At 41.7% G+C, this 14,340-nt stretch overlaps 1 protein-coding gene across 2 annotated transcripts; it reads right to left on the reverse strand.

The window, feature by feature from the left end:
• Positions 1-8,783: 8,783 nt before the first annotated feature.
• Positions 8,784-14,110, reverse strand: pafah1b2 (platelet-activating factor acetylhydrolase 1b, catalytic subunit 2). 2 transcript variants are annotated; one of them, XM_063203588.1, is made up of 6 exons: positions 13,826-14,110; positions 12,807-12,888; positions 12,348-12,437; positions 10,124-10,240; positions 9,573-9,695; positions 8,784-9,114 (listed from the first exon to the last, which is right to left on the reverse strand). In XM_063203588.1, exons 2-6 carry the CDS (start codon positions 12,885-12,887, stop codon positions 8,836-8,838), a joined length of 690 nt encoding a protein of 229 aa, XP_063059658.1. In that variant the 5' UTR covers position 12,888; positions 13,826-14,110; the 3' UTR covers positions 8,784-8,835. The 2 variants fall into 2 exon arrangements, with proteins under 2 accessions (XP_063059658.1, XP_063059657.1); XM_063203587.1 differs by having other exon boundaries at positions 13,822-14,110.
• Between the last annotated feature and the right edge of the window lie 230 nt (positions 14,111-14,340).

The following is a 14,340-nucleotide window of genomic DNA, read 5'->3' on the forward strand; positions in this document are numbered from 1 at the left end:
TTGGTTACAGACAATGGTATTGTTCTTGATGCCCAAAGTGGACAAGGAAAAGGGTCCTTTAGCAGTATACTGTATATTCAAATCAATTTCATACAATTAATTTCATTTGCCAATATTCACACAAGGAAGTTAATATCTCCCCCTGTGTTATTTCATTCTCACTCTGGCTAGTGTGTGCAACAGATTCCAATCATGTACATTTAGCTTCTCTCATAATTACCTCCGCAAAGGAGGTTATGTTTTTGGTCGCCTTGGTTTGTCTGCCTTAGTCTCTCTGTTTGTTTGTTTGTCAGCAGTCAAAAACCTATGAATGGATTTGGATGAAACGTTGTGGAGCTGTAAGGAATGACCAAAGGAACAAGTGATTCAATTTTGGTGGTGATCTGTATCACGAACCGGAACCAGGATTAAAAAAAAAAAAAAGATTCTTCACAATTGCTAGCCTACAAATCTAGACGCCCCTAGTGATTGCAAACTGAATTGCAGGACAGGGTGAATATTGACATTCCAGTTTCTAACTCCACAAAAAGAGGCAGAGACACTTACAATAAAAATATGGTGTATAGTCAAATGTTCTATCAAACATCTTCCTTGGGGGAGGTCTGCACTCTCTGTGTGCATTTCTAGTTTGATATAGGATGGCAATCAATGTTCCAATGTCCAGGGATGAGATTCCTAAAGCAAAAGGATCTTCATTTGTACTATACAGTCCCAGGAAAAAGTTTGTACACCCTTTGAAATTTCTTACATTTCTGTCAAAATTGATCATAAAACATGGTCTGATCTTCCCGGAAATCTCAAGAAGGAACAATTAGAGTCTGCTTTAATTAATTCCACCCAAACATTTACATGTTATCGTATTTTTATTGGTCATAAGGCCATAACATTCACAGGAGAGCAGGGCATAAGTAAGTACACCCTTGCATTAAGTAGGTTTTAACCCTCAGTTAGTTGCAATATCATCAACCAGACTTGTCCTGTAGTTGCAGATCAGATTAACAAAACTGTCTGTTTGTATCTTGTCTCCCTCTTCTTTAGAGAACTGCCTCTCGTCAGCAAGGTTTGTGGGATGTCTGGAGTGCATAGCTTTCTTGACTTCATGTCATATAATCTCAATTGTTTTTGTCAGGGCTTTGACTGGGCTATTTCAGAATGTGTATTTCATTATTATGAAGCCATTCTAAAGTCGATTTGCTTCTAAAGTATGGGTTGTTGTCACATTTCAGGACCCATACTCTTGTGTGCTTCAACTGTGTGACAGACTTCCTCACATTTTTTCTGTAAAATATCACAATAAATTTGAGTTCATTGTTCCACTGATAATAGCAAACTGTCAAGGACCTGAGACAGCAAGGAAGCCGCATATAATGATGCTCCCGCCACCATACTCAGAGGAGGAGATGTAACCAAGAATAGCTAAAAATGGGATTCATTCTGCCAATCTAAAATTAATGGGATTTCTGACCAAAAAAATATTGCTGCACCTTTGAGGTTTGCGAAAAAGCATTTATATGCTTCATAGAATTACTGCAAAATATTCTGTAGACCAACATTGAAACCAAAGTTGAATTGTTCAGGGGAACACACAATGTCATGTTTGGAGGAGAACTGGAGAACCACACCGCCACCAAAACATCATCTCCACCTTTGAGTATGGTGGCGGGAGCATCATTATATGCGGCTACCTTCCTGCCTCAGGCCCTTTTCAGTTTGCTATTATCAGTGGAACAATGAACTCAGAAGTTTATCGAGATATTTTACAAAAAAAGTGAGATCTGTCTGTCACACAGTTGAAGCACACAAGAGTATGGGTGCTGAAATGTGACAACAACCCATACTTTAGAAGCAAATCGACTTTAGAATGGCTTCATAATAATGAAATACACATTCTGGAATAGCCCAGTCAAAGCCCTGACAAAAAACAATTGAGATTATATGGCATGAAGTCAAGAAAGCTATGCACTCCAGACATCCCACAAACCTTGCTGACGAGAGGCATTTTCTAAAGAAGAGGGAGACCAGATACATCCAGATTGTTTTGTTAATCTGATCTGCAACTACAGGAAACATCTGGTTGAGGTTATTGCGACTAACTTAGGGTTAAAACCTATTTTATGCTAGGGTGTACTTACTTATGCCTTGCTGTCCTGTGAATGTTTACATCTTATGGCCAATGGAAATATGATAACTTGTAAATGTTTGGGTTGAATTAGTTAAAGCAGACTCTGGTTGTTCCTTCTTGTGATTTCCGGGAAGATCAGACCATGTTTTATGACCAATTTTAACAGAAAGGTAAGAAATTTCAAAGGGTGTACAAACTTTTTCTTGGGACTGTATGCTGAAATTTGCACTGTATACAGAAACCATACGTGACTGTTGATGTATTTATCTAAGCCCAGTACATGTGCAGACCTACATACAGCCCAATGTAGCAGTACCGGCACCCTCGAAGCATTAGAATAGTGGGAAAATAGGCCTACCATAAATAATATGGTCACCCACGATTTTGCCTTTATCACTGTGGAAACCTAATTTGACTCAAATGTGTTTCAAATTCTTTGTATGACCAGTGCATGTAGAGAAATTGACAATAAAAACCTACTACTACTACTACTACTATGTGGTAAATCACAAATGGGAATCGTATTACACATCTTATAATCTTATAATAAAACTAAAGGATGACCTAACTGCTGTGTGGCACTGTATGTGTTTGCACTGTATGGACATAGAAAAGAGTACAGAGTGCTGATTAGGAGAGCTGACTTTGGAGTCACAAAGGTAATTACAGGAGTTGTAAAAAAAATGTATGGCTTTCACATAACATGCACACACCTGGAGCATAAAACACTTCAGGGTTTGCATTGTATCTGGGTCAATAACTTCATACCTACAGTAACAGTCATAACAGCACCTAATCTAAATTCAACAACACAGTTCGTATTTGATTTAATGTATTATTTCAGTTCAACTTAATACAAAATGGATGGAGATCCAGGTGACAAAAAGTAAAGCTCTAAATTCTTCAAGCTGTGCAGTTGTTAACTAATAGTAGCAGTACAACCTGATGGTTCATGTGGTTATTAGAACTGGTTAAAAAATGCTGAATTAAATAATTGACCAAGTTTTTACTTTCTGATACATATTTCCGCTAACATGACCTATTGACCTTGGCATTATTTCCTAACTGGGCTACTGTTCTGAGTTAAAGAGAGTCCTTGTGCACAAGCCTTCAGTAATGCAAGTGCAGGTGTGGGGCAGGAAAAGTTGAACAACGAAGACAATTCAGAAGACACCACACAGGGCAAAGAGCGAACATGATGACACACTGGGCGAAGCGTGTTGTTTGCTCCCAAAAAATAAAGTAAGGAAAAATAACAGTAAGCCGTGTACAGTGTCTTCAGAATTTTCTTCCTTGGGTTACTGTTCCATAGATGAGAGTGAAACTCGTTAGAGAAAGACATTGTTTCAGAAAACTGTTGAATTAATTAAACGATTTTAAAATATAAATTTTACTTTCTTTTTGAAGTTGTGGCTTTTGAGTTAACATGACGGTTGGTGACCTCTTCACGTCTCTGTTCCATTGATGAGGGTGGAACTTGTATCAGAGTCCACCGTTATCTAGGCTACAGAATTTTACTTCAGGAAATTCTTGTCCTAGACAGGGTACTGTTCTGTTGGCGGGGGGCAGAGGGTCTCAGAGTCCATGCTTATCTAGGTTAGAGAAAGATTCTGCAGTCTGTTCTGAACTAGTGATGGGAACAGTGGAATGCCAGACTGGCTTAACCCTCTGACTCAACTGTCTGAATAGAGTAAGAGCCCTCACAAGACAGGGAATGTTACAGTATTTCATTGAATGTGGTTTGATCATTTTTCAAACTTGACTATTGAGGGTGAAAATGACTCAGGTTAATGTGGTGTTGTCTAAAACTATTCGGCCCCCCTTTAAAAACATTGAACATGAATTCAACATTAACATGGATGCTGTTTACTGTCACATAGGATGGGGTCAAATGTAGTTCATTCCAAAACTATTTTATCACTTACAGTATGACAAAACTCTTAAGCTTCAATATGTTTATTTCTCAACTTAATTTTTTCACTCCGATCATGGCCATGAAAGTAAAGTCATGCAGCTAAAATGTTAACAGGTAGGCTGTTACAGTAAGTAACAATTTTAGCATAAACTCACAGAATTATGTGAAATGAACACAGACCCTTAGAACACTACATCTATAGACTCACAGATTGAGCAATACTGTAGATTCGTAGATGTTGTTCTTTCTCTATGATCTCAAAGTTCTATGTTCCAAGATTCTTCTTTCAGCTTACATTTTCTCAACATTTTTCAAACTGAATTTGTTTTTCTCTAAAACTTAACTGACAGCCAGGTGAGGGTTAGCGACTGTTTTGATCTGGGCAAAGCTTACATTGCTAGCATTCGTTCGTTCAGTACAAGAATTTTGTTATGGACTGAGTGGCAAAAAGTATTTTAAAAAATAAAAATCTTTACTGAGAGGTTAGGAACTAGTTGGGGTTAGGAATTGATTGGATTGGCCACCACCTAAATTGCTATAGCATTATTCATTTAGCCGAAAAATTTTTATATCGACCGACTGAAAAAGGTAGTTCACTTTTCTGATGATAAATCTAACATAGTGCTGTGGAAACATATAGAAAGCACTTCTGTGACCCGATCACAGAATTTTGGCAAAAATGGCAAACAGATTTTGTGTCCCAAGGGGCCGTGTCCATTTCATTCTGTGAGATCAGGTTGTAGGCCTATTTAATTTTAATCATTATTTAATTGATTGTCATCTTGTAATGAATTTGTAGCCTGGAGAGCCAGCCAATGGTGAAAAGTACAGTCTGGCACCACACAGTTCAGGTGCGTTTCTCAAAAGTGTAGCTGTTAGCTAGCTAGCAACTTAAATAGTTGCCAATGGGAAACTGCAATGGAAACAACAAAGTAGCTAACATACCGGTAGTTACAAACTATGGTTTCGAGAAACGCACCCCTGATCCCTGAGGGCTGTAGCTGGAACCAAACTATACAGCGTATCTGTTCAAACTGCCTATGCACTATATCAGAGACAATACAATAAGAATCTCACTATTTCATGGCGATATGACCAATCACAGCAACAGTGAATGAACAGTGAAGGGACAAGGACTTGAGAATTATGATATATCTGTGTTTTTTTTATTTTTTGTTCCCCCTTCTTTTTCTTTGTCAGTTGTTCCGGGGTTTTGTTTTTTGTTTTTAAGATATGTACTGTGTTGTGATGCTTTGTCTTTTTAATGTGATATGGATCCCCCTGGGTCTGGAATAAAGAATTAATTGAATTGAATTAAACCCTAGTCTTGTGGTTGGAGGATAGGTTTGCCATCCTTTTGTGTCTGACCTCCATCGGGTGCAGTAAAAGACCATCTCTATTTACTGCTGCAAGGCGGGTTGGTCTACTTTACAAGGCTACTGAATGAGTGCTTCTATCTGCAATCTGGGTTACACAAGTCTGCATATTAGAATGGCATACAATGTCTTCTGCAGCAGAGTGCAGCCTGTCCTAGCAGCTCTCAAACCATCCCATTTCTACAAACAGCCACTATAAAGCGTACGCTGACACCTACAGGTCAAGTTCTGATACTGCAACACAGTGAACACGCTCCAAGAAATACTATGGCCACCTCAGTTGTGTTAAATTAAGTTAAAATTCCTTCATTAAGCTACCCCATAGAATGGCCGTCAAGTAATTTCTTTATTTAAGAAAAAAATCTATGCAGCAATGAAGTTCAATTAAGTTAGTCAAGGTGGCAGTCACCCCGGGTCCAAGCATATAGAGGCCCCACTTAGCTAAAGAAGTAACGCCATACAAGGGCCCACCACAAGCTGCCCCTCCCCACCCCAGAGATTAAAACCATTAGCGCCACCTATCTTCAACTTCTTTTTTCATAATTTTTATATTGTATTATTTAAATAATTCTATACATTATTTTTCTATTCTATTATATTTCCTATTTTATAACTTTGTCATTACTGCAAACACAAGGTCATCTTAAAGGTGTACTACTTTATTGGAATGCTTAGAATACAAGGATCATCATGTGCCTTTAGCCCAGATCAGAGTGCTCACAGCAGGGAAGGGGACATGTTCACTTCTGTTATACACCACCACAGATACATACATACACACACACACAATATTATCAAGCTTAATACAGACACGTTATATATATACAGACTTAAGCTTATGTACATCCCAACTGGCACACACATGACATTTGACAGAAGCTTATGTATTTTAATGCTTAGGTACAGTTGTGTGGTCACACGCACGCACGCATGCACACATACTTACCCACACAAATGCGCGCGCGCGCACACGCACACGCACGCACACACACACACACACACACACGCACACGCACGCACGCACGCACGCACGCACGCACGCACGCACGCACGCACGCGCACGCACGCACGCACGCACACACACACACACACACACACACACACACACACACACACACACACACACACACACACACACACACACACACACACACACACACACACACACACACACACCTTGTAACAGACACACTGAGATGCAACAGCTGACAAGCATGTTAAGTGCTTAAGACACTGTGGTCGTGCATTGAATGTTCAATGGAGTACAGTATGCTGTATCTATGGCGTTAAGGCCAGACACAGATTCATTCATTCATTCACTCATTCACTCACTCACTCAACATACACATTTGCAGGGCCACATTTTTTTGTTTCACTCAAGTGTGTAGGCAATTTTTTTTTCCACAACATTACAAGTGAATAGTGTTACCATGTGCGAACAGCTTCTGTGTCAGGCGAGAAAAAAACAAGTGTAACTTTTTTTTTAACTGTACAAAAAAACATGTGGCGCAAAGAATGATAAGGAGAAAAGGACTACGAGGAACAAGTTAAGTACAGTAAGTGCATTGTTGCTTCGCTTTGTGAAGAAAAGAATAAAGAATTACCTTCCCATCTTGACTTTAATTATATATTTTTAACGAGGGAGGAAGTGGTGCACTAATTGAGTAAATGAGAAAATACGAGAGAGAGAGAGAGAGAGAGAGAGAGAGAGAGAGAGAGAGAGAGATACAGCCAGGGAACACCTTCTTAGTGTTTTGATCTTAAGCACACAGGTCCGTTTGCAATGTTAAATCACCACTTACAGAGAAGGTCCAACACCAGGAGTGTTAAACGCAACTCTCCACGTGTTGAATTAACACTGTGAATGTACTGTGCACTACGTTAGTTAACTGTGCTGCTGTTGTTATTGTGACAAGGTAGATATAACTTGGCATCGGGAAAGAAACACCATCTGCAGGGCAGATACAGTTTACAAGCCACGGATGTAAACCAAGCCAAGACTACCAATCTACAGTTCACAGGTCGTCTGGCACAGACGGCTATTGTTGTGCTACCGCTAAGTGTGTACACGATACGGCTGAGGGCACAACACTTGTCGAGGCCGCCAGACACAGTGCACTTCGGAGTCGCAGACAAAGAACAAAAGTTGAGCTGATTGTTCTTCAGCGGCATTAGAGAGAGAGAGAGAGAGAGAGAGAGAGAGAGAGAGAGAGATAGAGAGAGATAGAGAGGGAGAACTTACTAAAACTGCCATATGTCTGCTAAGAGTCTCCTAGCAAAAGTCTCATTAAGAGGTTTAGCATGCTGTCTGGTTTAACTTATTTGGATTAGCGACTAAGCCGCCTCACTTGAAATACATCCCTCGTAACTCTCGTTGTTGACAATCAGCATTTCACCCAAACGTCATAACGTTTGACCTCGTATGAAAAGCCATCACGTTTGACCTCATCTTTCAAAAACTCTGAAAACAGTTAATACAACAAAGCATCCGCATTCGTTTTACCCCTATAAACGTGACGTGAACAAAAAAAGTACAGTATAAACTAAATATCTTAAGCACGTGATAAATATCAAGATGTCTGCATGTTACACTACTCAGAGCTCTCTCATAGGTGTGTCACATTGCCTTGCTTGCTACAATAGAGCACATATGAACTCCACATGGCTGGAGGAATACAGGTTTGCATGCCATGTAGTCCATTGTTTGTGTGTCATGTTCTCATCAGAGCAAACACTGCCGTGGCCTACTGCCTTCTCTCTCTCTGTAACGTGTGTATGTGTGTGTGTTCTTCCTCCCAATCAAATGTAAAATTGACACTATTAATTTGAGTTCCAATTGACTTCACTTCCCTCCATTTTTTGTTGAAGTAGTATAAGAGCTCTGATTCATCTCTAAGCCCTCCCTTTCACTCCATTGAAATTGTGCCCCCCCCTTCCGCCCCCATCACGAACAACAATTTCACTTCTCACTCATTCCATAGCTACATGACACAGTGACCTCCACCCCAACCTCCCTTCCCATGGAAAAACGAAATCGCCATGTCTGTGACGGTGCAGAACGGGTCAAAACTACGCAAACTGATGCAGCGTGCAGTGTGCAGCGTGCAGCGTGCAACGCACACGCAACAGAGGAGGAATGCATTGCAATCAGACTTACCAGAATGCATTGGGATTTTTCATTGTGCATTTGCGCTGCGAAGATTTGATCGTTTCTGCGCAATCACGAAAGCGGTAAAAGCCAATAGCTGTTATGCCAGCCACTCCCCTTATTCCCATCCCAGGCCACCCCAACCACACCCAGCCCACCCCAGTCGAACAGAGCCCATCCCATCCCAGCCCCAGCCCCAACCACATCCCACCCCAGCCCAGCTCAGCCAAGCCTGTTCAATCCCAAGCCCAGCCCTAACCAATCCCTCCCCCATTTAGACCAAAGAGGCCCGCCTCTCCTGGGGGGTCTCTTCCAATAGCTGCAGCAGCAGCTCGTGCAGGGGCGTGGAGAACTTGCTGTAGCCGCTGGCGGTCAGGTGCAGGTAGTCGAACATGTCCCTGGGCGCGATGGTGCCGTCCGAGTGCAGGAAGGCCGCACTCATGTCCAGGAACTGGACGGGCCCCACGCGGTCCAGCGCCGAGCGAAGCAGACTGTTCACTGACGAGTTCTTCTCCCGCAGGGGGTTGGGACGCTCACCCCGTGGCAGCAGGCCCTGAGAGGAGGAAGGGAGAGAGAGAGAGAGAGAGAGAGAGAGGGGGAGAATGAGTATGCAAAAAACAAGTCAGACATGTGCTGGAGCAGTGAGTATGTGTGTGCGAGAGAGATTTAGTTGTGATGTGCTCATTTAAAGCCTGCTCTCTAAATCCATGGTACCCGAGAGGCCTTCTCAGATGGCTAAGGTGGTGGAGGAGCCTGTTCGGCAACCAGAAGGTTGCAGGTTCGAGCCCCGCTCTGCCTGACCCCATCGATGTGCCCTTGAGCAAGATACTTAACCCCAACTGGAGCAAGATGCTTAACCCCAAGCCACTGCCACCGGTGTGTCAATGTGAGCGTGAATGGGTAATGTGAGGAATTCAATGTGAAGCACTTTTGGAGTGCTCAAAGGAGAGGAAAAGTGCAACATAAATGCAGTCAATTTAGCATTCATGTGATGGGATTGGAAAGTCTTACCAAGACAATGACTTTAGACCTGGGCAGGCATGAACGCAAATACTGGGTGATGGTCAGTATCCCTCCTGCGACTTGTTCCGCATCGTGGTCGTGATTATTCGTTCCTACCCAGACCACGACCACCTATTTAGAGAAAAAGAAGAACCAAATACATGATTTCAACATGGCACCTTTTCCCTGTTGACCCCATTTCTTTGTATTCACATGCTAGACACTTCAGTACAAGAAAACTGGTAAGCATTCCAATTGCATTCCTTTACACCAGGTGCCACTGTAGTGCAGTGCAGTAAGGATTTTTTTTTTAAAACATGATCATGAAAGTAGTGAGAGTAAGGTAAGGGACAGAAACTATGGCAACAGTGAAAAGCCATTAACACATAAGGGGATCAAGGAGATATAAACATAAGAATGTAAATGTTTTTCGCCATTGCCATTTTCTACCATTAGACTCATAACAGATACAATTTGTCATAAAGAAATCAGTTAGACACTCTGTCATGTACTTTCTTTTGCTTGATTTCTGTTTGTGGCCTTGGATACTGTAAACCTACCCGAGGTCTGATGTTGTCTAGTTCTCCATTCTGCAGTCTCCATAACACATTGCAGGTGGTGTCTCCTCCAATACCAAAATTGAGAGCGTGCAACGGGGAGAAGAGTTCCCGCCACACCTGCAACAAAAACATAGAAATAAAGAAATAAAAGAATTATATGGGAAAGCCATGGCTCAGTGGTTAGAGCACATCCATGGCTGAAGTGCCCTTGAGCAAGGCACCTAATCCCACATTGCTCCAGGGGAAGACTGGAACCCAGTGGGTGTTAACCTTTTTTGAGCCAAGGTACACCTTTTGTGAGGGCAAAATGCCAAGACACACGACCAGTTGTAAATATTAACTGAAAATAAAACCCTATGGTCTATATTAACAATGTACACTCATTCTAGAATTTTTCACTGCACACCAGATGACCTCACGGCACACTAGTGTTCCCCTGCACAGTGGTTGATAAACACTGCTGTAACCAATACCTACCCTGAATCTACCGTAAATATGAGTAAATAAGTCGCTTAATTCACTTTGGATACAAGCATCAGCTTAGTGTAATGTAATGTAATTATATACCTGATCCATCTTTAACCTGTTCCTCCAGGATGCTGTGTTAAATATTAAATATTGTGGCGGCCATTTGTGCTTAATATCAAGACGTTAGAAATAATGACTGATTTCATGACGACAGAAGAGGTGACTATGGATTGCTGTGGAGATCAAAGGTCTAGTAGTAGAAAGGAAACAACAGTATGAGCACATTGGCATCTCCTGATGAAATAATTATGTCCATGTCTACACTTAACTAACCAATGCTTTTACTGTGGATAAAAACACTATCAATGTTTTGTGTTGGTGGCCTGAGTTCTATGACATCTTGAAAAGAGGAAAAGGATGGACTTGAAAGTCTGTAAACACAGAAAGAAAATAGAGGGCTTAGAGATGCTAAATAGATTGTAACAGCATGGGCGAAATGAGACTGCCTGAAGAGAGAAAGGAAGATGGCAACTACATGTGGGAATTGAAGAAACGAAGCTCACCCCGGAAGAAAGCTTGAGCGCTTAAGTTATTTTTAACACTCTTTGAAGAAGCACTGTGTAGCATCACGGACAGTTTTTTGGTTTTTTTAAAGTATTTTTTGAAGATGTTGATTGGATATTTGAGATGAGGCCGGTCATCAGTGCTCCCTCCTTATTGCACAATGCCTATGTTTCCATGACATTTTTAATTCAGAATTAAATAGTTCCGTCGAGTTTACTTTGATCTTTCATTTAATTCCGAACTGTGAAGCGTTTCCATGACGTTTTCAAAGCGGAATTAAGCTTTATTCAGAATTAAAATGAGTTAATTCTGAATTAAATGTCTCATGGAAAAGTAGCAATTGCTGGTGCAACAAAGGCACTAAGTACCAGAGGAGTATGCCAAGAACCTGGCTAAGTAGTAATTCTGGTTAATCTTGAGGTAGTGGTAAATCATCTAATACAAGAGCCTGGAGTCCTTATTTTCTTAACTAATGATACCTGTGGGCTATCTATTTGCAGATTTACCACTTTCATGCAGGTTAATTTAGCCGCGTATATCACTTAACCATGTTCTTGGAATGTCCTTCTCTCACTTTTTCAATATGGTTTCTGGGGAAATGTGTAAAGTGTTTTGTCATGACATTAATCAAGGATATTTTATAAGATGCACCATTTCTCAGCAGCCCATCCAAAGCCCAACACCACATTTGAGGCGGACATAAGCAGACATGCAAACACCCAAATGATCCCATATTCCCACATATTTCCATAATAGAATCTGTGCTGCTCCTACTGCCCCTATGGTACGACTTTGCTTTTTCCCGCTTGGTTAGCACAGAACTGCAAGTTCAGTTTTTAACACTGAAGCAGGAGTGACCGTCATGTCGTCATATTCACTTAACTGTTCATGTTACAGTTTTCTCCCTTGACACAAAAGCACAGTGTTTTAAATGTAGAAGAGGTAAATAAGGTGACCGTTTCTGTGCATTAAAAAAAAAAATCAAACCAGGTGCTCATCAACATTAGTGAACAAAAATTAGATTCAAACTAAAAAAAATACAAGAAAATGTCTTTATCCTTTGGACACCTGTTTTGATCACATAGAGCCTTCTTCAAAACCCTAAAGAAAGTCACATGTGACAAGAATATAAAAGAGACAAAAAATATGATGAAGCAGTCATTAAAACAATTGTATCAGGTTCAGCACCAACCTCATTATGTTGCATGAGCTGAATCATAGAGTCTCCAATAAACAGTACGTCTGGTTCGGCATCCTTGCACTCCTGTACAAAGCGATTGTGCTACAAAACACCAACAAATGGGGAGGGAAAGACAAAAAGAAAGACAAAATGAAAGTCATGCGGATGCAGTCATCATCTACATTCTTATCAGATTCTGATAGTTGAGCATTTTTTCCCCTGTAATGTTAGTAAGCTTTGCGACCATCAGAGGTGCATCTTGCCACCAGGCAAGGCAGGCAGCCGCTTGGGGCCCCCAAGCCCCTAGATAGTGGATAACAGCCCACACATTTTACCACAGTAGTGGCGTTTTTGGTTCAAATGTTCATATTTTGCATTTTCGCTTGGGGCCCCATCTGACCCTAGAATCGTCTCTGTTGACCATCAAAGATTATTCGTTTTGAGCACACACCACACACACCACACACCTACCTGGGACATCCAGCGGCCATCTCCTTGCACGTCCTGAACAGGGAGCGGCACGGCAGCTGGGTTCTGCTCCTCTCCACTCATCCTGTACAAAACATAAACATTTAGTTTGACATGACTCAAATATCACATTTGACTCTATCTTAATATCTCTGTGTTCCATATTAAATCACCAAAGTGACACTCCATGGGACAATTCAATAGGATCCTCTTCCCTCCCCAAGCTTGCCACTGGAGTAGGTATCTATCCACCCAGGAGACCTGTGAGTAGATACCTGGGGCCTACTATAAATTTGGTTCAGGAGTAAACCAGGTTAAGTTAAGAGACAAATCATCTAATAGAAAAAGCCTGGAGTCCTAACTACTCCTGAACCAGCCAGCTTTGCAGTATAGGCCCCAGGTGTGAATGTGTACAGTGATGCGTCCTTATAACACTACAGGGACGAGTCTTGAACCCATGGTGTGCTTTTAGGGACGCGCATGAGTGCGCACGGTCCCTTTCGATTCTTTGATCTACTTTAGGTCAACATAACAACAATCCGATTAAGTGCTGATCGGCATGGATTTGGATAGCCTCCACCTTGATCCCCCAAGTTGAAAGAGGAAACCCCGTGATAGCCAGGCGGCGTATGTAGCCTATACCATGGCCATGGAACACAAAGGACCCCCGGCGGTGGCCCAGGTCACTGATGATGCTCAGGGAGCTCGTTGACAGCTAGCGAGCGCACTTCGCCATTATGGAGGCCCGTGGTCAAAATGATTCAGATTCAAATGAATCCAGTCAAAAAAGATCTGCCGTTTTGGGTATAAGGGCTTATGCAGATGGAAGGAATAATGACCGCATCTCGTTTAAGGTCGATATATTGACTGATATTTCGCAAATAGACACTTCGAGGATCAGAAGGCCACTCATAACAACAACAGATGTAACCGCCCCGTTTAGATATACGAATAGACATAGACAGCGGTTACATTTCAACACAGCAACGCAGCAAATAATCATGCTCAACTGATTTACCTACTGGGCGGTAAAGAAGATTCTGTCGCGTAGGCTGCACAGTGCACTTATGACAGTCTGGTGGAAGATGCTGGTGTGGTGCGGCCGTGTTACGCACGGGTCTTCCTCCTGCTTTATTCTGCTAGATGGCGTTTGGGTCAACTACAGTCATAATATCGCACGCAGTATAGTGTTTTAAAAAAACACAATCACGCAAATATTGGAGGTAAATCAGGGGATATTTTTGGCAGAAGCGATTGTCGATTGTCCAAGCCTCCCCTGCCTCCCGCTCTCCTCCAGCGTTACCGCCCTCGCTACACACACTACTTCCGCCTCCAAAAGTCATCGTCACGCACTTCCCATTAAACCATGCACCGCCCTTGCCTTATCCAACTGCAACCGATTGACACCTAGTGGTGATATACTGTATGTAGAGAAGAAAGAAAGAAAGAAAGAAAGAAAGAAAGAAAGAAAGAAAGAAAGAAAGAAAGAAAGAAAGAAAGAAAGAACGATGCTATCAAAATGCTGAATCTCTTGCTG

The sequence above is a fragment of the Engraulis encrasicolus genome, chromosome 7 (genome assembly GCF_034702125.1).
Source record: "Engraulis encrasicolus isolate BLACKSEA-1 chromosome 7, IST_EnEncr_1.0, whole genome shotgun sequence".
NCBI classification, from domain to species: domain Eukaryota; kingdom Metazoa; phylum Chordata; class Actinopteri; order Clupeiformes; family Engraulidae; genus Engraulis; species Engraulis encrasicolus.

Bases quoted from the DNA above. Each gene is read 5' to 3' on its own strand.
- pafah1b2 (XM_063203588.1), bottom strand. From the start codon at position 12,887: ATGAGTGGAGAGGAGCAGAACCCAGCTGCCGTGCCGCTCCCTGTTCAG. The intron at 12,438-12,806 runs GTAGGTGTGTGG...GGTGTTTTGTAG, and splicing joins ATGGCCGCTGGATGTCCCAG to CACAATCGCTTTGTACAGGA. The intron at 9,696-10,123 runs GTAGGTTTACAG...TTCTCTAAATAG, and splicing joins TAGACAACATCAGACCTCGG to GTGGTCGTGGTCTGGGTAGG.